At 62.2% G+C, this 8,918-nt stretch overlaps 3 protein-coding genes across 4 annotated transcripts; 2 read left to right on the top strand and 1 right to left on the bottom strand.

Annotated features, from left to right (window-relative positions):
- Positions 1-4: 4 nt before the first annotated feature.
- ERCC1 (ERCC excision repair 1, endonuclease non-catalytic subunit) lies at positions 5-4,068 on the top strand (the record flags this gene model as incomplete). Its single annotated transcript, XM_036405808.2, has 8 exons — positions 5-34; positions 411-514; positions 884-983; positions 1,896-1,972; positions 2,252-2,351; positions 2,756-2,827; positions 3,080-3,148; positions 3,446-4,068. Coding segments are annotated over 8 exons (606 nt in total), but the record flags the coding sequence as incomplete, so codon positions are not given.
- A 45-nt stretch (positions 4,069-4,113) lies between these two features.
- POLR1G (RNA polymerase I subunit G) lies at positions 4,114-6,925 on the bottom strand. The gene is made up of 3 exons (XM_036405812.2): positions 6,553-6,925; positions 5,899-6,019; positions 4,114-4,606 (listed from the first exon to the last, which is right to left on the bottom strand). Exons 1-3 carry the CDS (start codon positions 6,557-6,559, stop codon positions 4,210-4,212), a joined length of 525 nt encoding a protein of 174 aa, XP_036261705.1. The 5' UTR covers positions 6,560-6,925; the 3' UTR covers positions 4,114-4,209.
- LOC129047119 (uncharacterized) lies at positions 6,032-8,616 on the top strand. Of its 2 annotated transcripts, none has more exons than XR_008509086.1 (2): positions 6,032-6,714; positions 8,393-8,616. XR_008509086.1 is itself a non-coding variant. In XM_054518356.1 (2 exons), the coding sequence occupies exons 1-2, from the start codon at positions 6,145-6,147 to the stop codon at positions 8,487-8,489; spliced, it is 636 nt and encodes a 211-aa protein (XP_054374331.1). In that variant the 5' UTR covers positions 6,032-6,144; the 3' UTR covers positions 8,490-8,616. The 2 variants fall into 2 exon arrangements, 1 of the variants encoding a protein (XP_054374331.1); XM_054518356.1 differs by having other exon boundaries at positions 8,424-8,616.
- The last annotated feature ends 302 nt before the right edge of the window (positions 8,617-8,918 follow it).

Genomic DNA, 8,918 nt, shown 5'->3' with positions numbered 1-8,918 from the left:
CAAGAGCAGCAGCATCATCGTCAGCCCGCGACAGGTGGGCGGGGCCATGTCGCGACATGGGCGGGGTCTGTCCCTGATGATGTGGTGGGGATGGGCTCATGTCGCGACATGTGGGGTGTGTCCCAGGGCTTCGTGTTGGGGGCTCATATCGCGACACAGGGGGTTCATGTCACGACATGTGGGGTCTGTCCTTGGCTTTGGGGCTTGGGTCACAACATGGGGAGTCTGCCCTGAGGCTCATATCACGACACAGGGGGCCCATGTTGCTATATGTGGGGCTCATGTCGCGATATGTGGGGGCTCATGTCGCGACACGGGGCCCATGTTGCGATATGTGGGGCCCATGTTGCGATATGTGGGGCTCATGTCGCGACAGGGGGGTCTCATGTCGCGCCATGCCCCCGTCCCAGCGCGGCAACCCCGTGCTCCGGTTCATCCGTAACGTCCCCTGGGAGTTCGGGGACGTCGGCCCCGACTTCGTCCTGGGCACCTCCAGCTGCGCCCTCTTCCTCAGGTGAGACCCCAGGTGTGGCCCCAGGTGTCCCCTCAGTGTCCCCAGGTGTCCCCATCTGTCCCTGTCCCCAGCCTGAGGTACCTGAGGGATGCCTTCAGGTGTCCCCAGCTGTCCCCAGGTGTCCCCTCGTGTTCCTGTCCCAAGTCTCAGGTATCTCCAGGTGTCCCCAGGATGTCCCTCAGTGTCCCCTCATGTCCCTGTCCCCAGCCTGAGGTACCTGAGGGATACCTTGAGGTGTCCCCAGGATGTCCCCAGGTGTCCCTCAGTGTCCCCAGGTGCCCCCTCACGTCCCCGTCCCCAGCCTGAGGTACCTGAGGGATGCCTTCAGGTGTCCCCAGGGTGTCCCCAGCTGTCCCCACCTGTCCCCAGCCTCAGGTACCACCACCTGCACCCCGGGTACATCCACGAGCGGCTGCGGGCGCTGGGGCGGAGCTTCGGCCTCCAGGTGCTGCTGCTGCAGGTGGACGTGGTGAGGTGGCCCTGGCACATTGTCACATTGTCATTGCCACATTGTCACTGTCATTGTCACATTGTCACATTGTCATTGTCACCGTCACCTTGGCACTGTCACCTTGGCACTGTCACCTTATCACTGTCACCTCGGCACTGTCACTGTCACTGTGTCTGTCCATCCCCTCCCTGTCCCCTCCAGGTGCTGCTGCTGCAGGTGGACGTGGTGAGGTGGCCCTGTCACATTGTCACATTGTCACATTGTCATTGCCACATTGTCACTGTCATTGTCACCGTGGCACTGTCACTCTGTGTGTCTGCCCCCATCCCCTCTGTCCCCTCCCATGTCCCTGTCACCATCTCACCTGTCCCTTCTGTCCCCTCACTTGTCCCCTCACCTTTCCCACCTGTCCCTGTCCCACCTGTGCCTGTCCCCTCTGTCCCCTCACCTGTGCCTGTCCCCTCTGTCCCCTCACCTGTCCCTGTCCCCTGTCCCTGTCCCCATCCCACCTGTCCCTTCTGTCCCCTCTGTCCCCTCACATGTCCCCTCTGTCCTCTCCCTTGTCCCTGTCCCTGTCCCCATCGTCCCTGTCCCTGTCCCCTCTGTCCCCTCACCTGTCCCTGTCCCCTGTCCCTGTCCCCATCCCACCTGTCCCTTCTGTCCCCTCACATGTCCCCTCTGTCCTCTCCCTTGTCCCTGTCCCTGTCCCCATCTCACTGTCCCCTCTGTCCCCTGTCCCTGTCCCCATCTTCCCTGTCCCTGTCCCTTCTGTCCCCTCACCTGTCCCTGTCCCTGTCCTTGTCCTTGTCCCCATCTCACCTGTCCCCTCGCTGTCCCCTCTGTCCTCTCCCTTGTCCCTGTCCCTGTCCCCATCTCACATGTCCCCCGTGTCCCCTCACTGTCCCCTCACTGTCCCCCGTGTCCCCCCAGCGTGACCCCCAGCAGTCCCTCAAGGACCTGGCCAAGGTTTGTCTGCTCACGGACTGCACCCTGCTGCTGGCATGGAGGTACTGTCCCCAAAATGTCCCCAAAATGTCACCAAAATGTCACCAAAATGTCCCCAATGTCCCAAAATGTCTCCAACATCCCCAATGTCCCCAAACGTCACCAAAATGTCCCCAAACATCCCTAATGTCCTGAAATGTCCCCAATCCCCCTGATGTCCCCAATCCCCCCAATGCCCCCGATGCCCCCGATGTCCCCAATGTCCCCAATCCCCCCGATGTCCCCAATCCCCCCGATGTCCCCAATGCCCCCGATGTCCCCAATGTCCCCACTGTCCCCAGCCCGGAGGAGGCCGGCCGTTACCTGGAGACCTTCAAGTCCTACGAGCAGAAGCCCCCGGACCTGCTGAAGGAGCGCGTGGAGCAGGACTTCCTGTCCCGGGTCCGTGTCCCCAAAAGTGTCCCCAGGTGTCCCTGTGTGTCCCTTCAGTGTCCCCCAAATGTCCCCAGGTGTGCCCAGCTGTCCCCAGGATATCTCCAGGTGTCCCCAGGTGTGCCCTCAGTGCCTCCAGGTGTCTCCTCAGTGTCCCCAGGTGTCCACAGATGTCCCCAAATGTCCCCAGGTGTCCCTGTGTGTCCCCTCAGTGTCCCCCAAATGTCCCCAGGCGTCCCCTCAGTGTCCCCAGGCGTGTCCCCATGTATGCCCAGGTGTCCCCGAGTGTGTTCTCAGGTGTGCCAGGTGTGCCCAGGATGTCCCTCAGTGTCCCCAAGTGTCCCCAAATGTCCCCAAGTGTCCCCAAGAGTGTCCCCAGGTGTCCCCTGACCGGTGCCACCCCCGTCCCGCAGGTGACCGACTGCCTGACCAGCGTCAAATCCGTCAACAGGACGGACGCCCTGAGCCTGCTGGGGACCTTCGGGGTGAGCGGTGGCACCTGGGGACATCGGGGGGGGGGGTGTGGCACTGCCTCGGTGTCCCCTCGGCTTTGTCACCTCTGTGTCCCCTGGGGTTTGTCCCCTCTGTGGTGTCCCCATGGGTTTGTCACCTCGGTGTCCCCTCAGCTTTGTCACCTCGGTGGTGTCCCCATGGCTTTGTCACCTCGGTGTCCCCTGGGGTTTGTCCCCTCTGTGGTGTCCCCTCGGCTTTGTCACCTTGGTGTCCCCTCCCCGCAGTCGCTGGCGGCCGTGGTGGGGGCGTCACGGGAGGATCTGTCCCTGTGTCCTGGTGTGGGGCCACAGAAGGTGAGGGACAGAAAGGGACAAGTTTGGGGACATTGGGGACATTTGGGGACACTGAAGGGATTGGGGACATTGGAGATACTGGGGACATTGGGGACACTGGGGGTGTTGGGGATGTTTGGGGACATTGAGGACATTGGGGACACTGGGGACATTTGGGGACATTGGGGATTTTGGGGACATTGGGGATTTTGGGGACATTTGGGGACATTGAGGACACTGGGGGGATTGGGGACATTTGGGGACCCTGGGGACATTTGGGGACACTGGTTGTGCTCCTGTCCCTCTGTCCCCAACCAGGCCAAGCGTCTCTTCGATGTCCTGCACGAGCCTTTCGTCAAGACGCCGCGATGAGACCCAAAACCCTCAAAAATCAGCCCAAAACCCCCACAAAAATTCCCTCAAAATCCCCAAGATCCCCAAACCCACCAAAAATCAAAAAAAATATCCCCCGAATTCCCCAAAATATTGCCAAAAAATCCCAAGTCCCCCAAATCACAAAAAAATCCCTCAAAATCCCCAAAACTCAAAAAGAATTCCCGCAAAACTGCCGAAAATCCCCACAAAACCCCAAAAATCTCCCAAAATCCCAAAAAACCCTAAAAATCACCCCAAATCCTCCAAAATCTTCCAAAAATCCCCCAAAACCTCGCTCCCAAAAATCCCCCCAAAAAATCCCTAAAAAAACCCAAAAAATCCCCCAAAAAACCCCAAAAATCCCCCAAAAATCCCCAAAAATCCCCCAAAAAACCCCCCAAAAAATCCCTAAAAAAACTTCAAAAATCCCCCGAAAAATCCCCAAAAACCCCCAAAAATCCCCCTTAAAAATCCCCCAAAAACCCCCAAAATCCCCCCAAAAAATCCCTAAAAACCCCCAAAAATCCCCCTTAAAAATCCCTAAAAAACCCCAAAAATCCCCCCCCCCCCAAAAAAACCCCAAAAATCCCTAAAAAAATCCCCCCGAAATTCCCAATTTTTTTTTTTTTTTTGGCAATAAATCGCATTTAATGGTGACGCAGGTGACAAAGTGACACCACGGGTGACACCCCCGGGGGGGGGGGGGGTCACTCCTGCCCCTCCCTCTTCTCCTTCTTCCTCTTCTTCCTCCTCTTGGTGACCTCGGGCGGCCCCGGCCCCTCCGCTGCTGTCCCCGAGGGCGGCGCTGTCCCCGAGGGCGGCGCTGTCCCCGTGTCCCCAGGTGCCACCGTGGCTGTCCCGAAGCTGCGGGCGATGCTCAGGGAGCCCCGCATGGGGGGCGCGCAGCCCAGGGACCCCCCTGGGGACATTGGGGACAGCAGCAGGGGACAGTGCCAGCCTTGCCCGGCCGGGCCGCCCCGCAGCACGTACAGGGCGTCACCGTTGTTGTCACCGCTGGCGTCACCGTTGTTGTCACCGGCGGTGGCACCAAGGGAGGGGCGCAGCCGCTCGAGGCCGTTCAGGGGCACCGGGCAGCCCTCGAGGCTGGGGGGGGGACACAGAGGGGGACATTGGTGACAGGGACAAAGGGACACCGGGGACACCCCCACATTGGCATTGTCACCCCCCCCACATTGGCATTGTCACCCCCCGACAGTGGCATTGTCACACCCCCACATTGGCATTGTCACTCCCACATTGGCATTGTCACTCCCACATTGGCATTGTCACCCCCCCCGACAGTGGCATTGTCACCCCCCGACAGTGGCACTGGCACCAGGCAGGGGCAAAGGGACACCCACACATTGTCACTGTCACCAGGGATATTGGGACATCCCCATTGTCACTGTCACCCCCACACTGCCATTGTCACCCCCACATTGGCATTGTCACCCCCACATGGTCATTGTCACCCCCACACTGCCATTGTCACCCCCACATTGTCATTGTCATCCCCACATTGGCATTGTCACCCCCACACTGCCATTGTCACCCCCACACTGTCATTGTCACCCCCACATTGCCATTGTCACCCCTACATGGTCACTGTCACCCCCACATGGTCACTGTCACCCCCACACTGTCACTGTCACCCCCACACTGTCATTGTCATTCCCACACTGTCACTGTCACTCCCACATTGTCACTGTCACCAGGGATATTGGGACATCCCCATTGTCGCTGTCACCCCCCATTGTCATTGTCACCCCCACACTGGCATTGTCACCCCCACATTGTCATTGTCACCCCCACATTATCATTGTCACCAGGGATATTGGGACATCCCCATTGTCACTGTCACCCCCACATTATCATTGTCACCAGGGATACTGGGACATCCCCATTGTCACTGTCACCCCCACACTGCCATTGTCACCCCCACATGGTCATTGTCACCCCCACATTGCCATTGTCACCCCCACACTGCCATTGTCACCCCCACACTGATATTGTCACCAGGGATATTGGGACATCCCCATTGTCACTGTCACCCCCACATGGTCACTGTCACCCCCACACTGATATTGTCACCCCCACACTGTCACTGTCACCCCCACACTGTCATTGTCATTCCCACACTGTCACTGTCACCCCCACATGGTCATTGTCACCCCCACATGGTCATTGTCACCCCCACATTGTCATTGTCACCCCCACACTGATACTGTCACCAGGGATATTGGGACATCCCCATTGTCGCTGTCACCCCCACATTGTCACCCCCACACTGTCACTGTCACCCCCCCCAGTGTCCCCCCCTTAGTGTCACTGTCACCCCCATCCCAGGGTCACTGTCACCCCCCGTGTCCCCCCCATTGTCACTGTGTCATTGTCACCTTTGGGGACAGAAATCCGCAGGGGCCTGGATCAGCCACAGCTCCGTTTGGGGACCCCCCATGGGGACCCCCCCGGGCGCGGCCTCGAACTCGGGGGGACACCGGAACCGGGGGGGTGGCCCTGGGGACACAGCGGGGGTCACCGTGGGGGTCACCTCAATGTCCCCTTGACCCCTCCATGTCCCCAATGTCCCCCAGTGTCCCCCCCAGACCCCTCCATGTCCCCTGTGTCCCCCTGAGCCCCCAATGCCCCCCAGTGTCCCCCTCATGTCCCCAAAGCCCCCCCAATGTCCCCAAAGTGTCCCCAATGTCCCTCCCATGTCCCTCCAATGTCCCCCCGTCCTCCCCATGTCCCCAATCTCCCGCCGCATCCCCGCCTGCCCCATCACCCCCAATGTCCCCAAAGTCCCCAAAGCTCCCCCAATGTCCCCAAAGCCCCTCCAGTGTCCCCAAAGCGCCCTCAATGTCCCCACGTGTCCCCTGGCGCATCCCCATCCCCTCCATGTCCCCAATCTCCCGCCGCATCCCCGCCTGCCCCATCACCCCCAATGTCCCCACAGTGTCCCCAATGTCCCTCCAGTGTCCCCAAAGCCCCCCCAATGTCCCCAAAGCCTCTCCAAAGTCCCCAATGTCCCCAATGTCCCCCCCGCTCACCCTCCATTGCCGCCGCCGCGTGCCCGCCTGGCTCCGCCCCCCCCGTCCTGCCGCGCACTTGGTACAGCCCTGGGCGGGGCTAAAGAGGCGCGGTTACAGCAAACCACGCCCCTTATAGCCATAAATGGGCGTGGGCGTGGCCTCTACCGGCGGCATTTAAAGGTACAGCGACCCCCGGAACGAGCCCGGCCCGGGGGCAGCGGGGGGGGCACCGGGACCGTGCGGGGGGGGTCGGGGAGTACCGGAGGGGGCGGGGCGGAGCTGAGGGGAGGTGGGGGGGGGAGATCCGGGTTGGGTCGGGCTCCCGGCGTGCACCGGGACGGGACGGGCGGGGGCGTGGCTGGGGAGGAGCGGCGCTACAGGTACCGGGGGTTGAGGGGCGGGGGGGGGAATTGGGGTGTGGGGACCCCCCTGCAGTGGGAACGGAGACCCCTCCCCCCCCCCCGTGGGACCCGAATCGTTCCCGTGGGACACCCCCCCCCCCCCCCCCCACCGTGGGAACCGAATTTTCCCCGTGGGACCCGCCCCCCCCCCCCCCGTGGGAAACCCCCGGTTTGGGACCCGTGCTCCCGGACCCGCCCCCCCCACACCGACGGAACCCCTTTGGTTTTGGGGCCCCCCCTCGGTTTTGGGATCCGTTTCCCCTCGTGGGATCCCCCCCCGGTTTTGGGATCCGGTTCCCCGGGACCCGCCCGTCCCCCCCCCCCCCCGTGGGAACCCCTTTGTTTTTGGGATTCCCTCTCCCCGGTTTTGGGGTCTCCTCCCCGGTTTTGGGGTCCCCTCCCCGGTTTTGGGATCCGTGCTCCAGGTCTCGCCCCCCCCCCCCCCGTGGGAACCCCTCTGTTTTTGGGGTCCCCTCCCGGTTTTAGGATTCCCCCCCCCTCCCCCGGTTTTGGGGTCCCGCCCTCCGGTTTTGGGATCCGTTCCCGGGACCCGCCCCCCTCCGTGGGAACCCCTTTGTTTTTGGGATTCCCCCCCCCGGTTTTGGGATTCGGTTTTTGGGACCCCTCCCGGTTTTTGGTTCCCCCTCCCCGTTTTTGGGATCCGTTCCCCAGTTTTGGAATCCCCCCCAGGTTTGGGATCCTCTCCCCGTTTTGGGGTTCCCCCCCGGTTTTGGGATCTTCTCCCCGTTTTTGGGATCCCTTCCCCGGTTTTGGGGTCCGTTCCCCAGTTTTAGGTTCCCACTCCCCGTTTTTGGGATCCCTTCCCCAGTTTTGGAATCCCCCCCGGTTTTGGGATCCTCTCCCCGTTTTCGGGATCCGTTCCCCGTTTTTGGGTTTCCCCCCCCCGTTTTTGGGATCCTCTCCCCGTTTTTGGGACCCCTCCCGGTTTTAGGTTCCCCCTCCCCGTTTTTGGGGTCCGTTCCCCGTTTTTGGGATTCCCCCCGGTTTTGGGATCCTCTCCCCGTTTTTGGGATCCGTTCCACAGTTTTGGGTTCCCCCCCCCGGTTTTAGGTTCCTCCTCCCCGTTTTTGGGATCCCCCCCCGGTTTTGGGATCCTCTCCCCGGTTTTGGGATCCGTTCCCCGTTTTTGGGATCCGTTGCCCCCGTTTTTGGGGTACGTTGACCCCGGTTTTGGGATCCCCCCCGTTTTTGGGAACCTCTCTCCGGTTTTGGGATCCCCCCCGGTTTTTGGGGTCCCCCTCCCCGTTTTCGGGATCCGTTCCCTCCCCCCCCCCCCCCCCCTCTCGCCGTTCCCCGGTCCCGCCCCCACCCCCGGTGCCCCGGGGCGCGGGCGCGGCTCCCCCCGCGCCTCCCCCGCGTGACCCAGCGCTCTGGAATTGGGCGGAGCGGCCGCGGGGACGCGCGAGCCACACCGGGACCCCTCCGGTACCGCCCAGGTACCCAACGGGACCCTCCGGTAACGCCCAGGTACCGAACGGGACACACCGGGACCCCTCCGGTAACGCCCAGGTACCGAACGGGACCCTCCGGTAACACCCAGGGACCCAACGGGACCCCTCCGGTAACGCCCAGGTACCGAACGGGACCCTCCGGTACCGCCCAGGGACCCAACGGGACCCCTCCGGTAACGCCCAGGTACCGAACGGGACCCTCCGGTAACGCCCAGGGACCGAACGGGACCCTCCGGTAACGCCCAGGTACCGAACGGGACACACCGGGACCGCCCAGGTACCCACCGGGACACACCGGGACCCTCCGGTAACGCCCAGGTACCCAACGGGACCCCTCCGGTAACGCCCAGGTACCCAACGGGACCCTCCGGTACCGCCCAAGTACCCACCGGGACACACCGGGACCCCTCCGGTAACGCCCAGGTACCGAACGGGACCCTCCGGTAACGTCCAGGGACCCAACGGGACACACCGGGACCCCTCCGGTACCAACCGGGAACCTCCGGTAACT

This window comes from Molothrus ater, unplaced genomic scaffold (assembly GCF_012460135.2).
Source record: "Molothrus ater isolate BHLD 08-10-18 breed brown headed cowbird unplaced genomic scaffold, BPBGC_Mater_1.1 matUn_MA696, whole genome shotgun sequence".
Lineage (NCBI taxonomy): Eukaryota > Metazoa > Chordata > Aves > Passeriformes > Icteridae > Molothrus > Molothrus ater.
Note: the sequence above shows the minus strand (reverse complement) of the source record. Positions and strands in the feature narration are given on the sequence as shown.

Excerpts from the sequence above, each read along its gene's own strand:
- LOC129047119 (XM_054518356.1), top strand. The coding sequence starts at position 6,145 with ATGCCCCCCAGTGTCCCCCTCATGTCCCCAAAGCCCCCCCAATGTCCC. Across the intron at positions 6,715-8,423 it reads TCTACCGGCGGCATTTAAAG|GTACCGAACGGGACACACCG; the intron begins GTACAGCGACCC and ends GGTAACGCCCAG.
- POLR1G (XM_036405812.2), bottom strand. Across the intron at positions 4,607-5,898 it reads GCGGATTTCTGTCCCCAAAG|CCTCGAGGGCTGCCCGGTGC; the intron begins GTGACAATGACA and ends TCCCCCCCCCAG.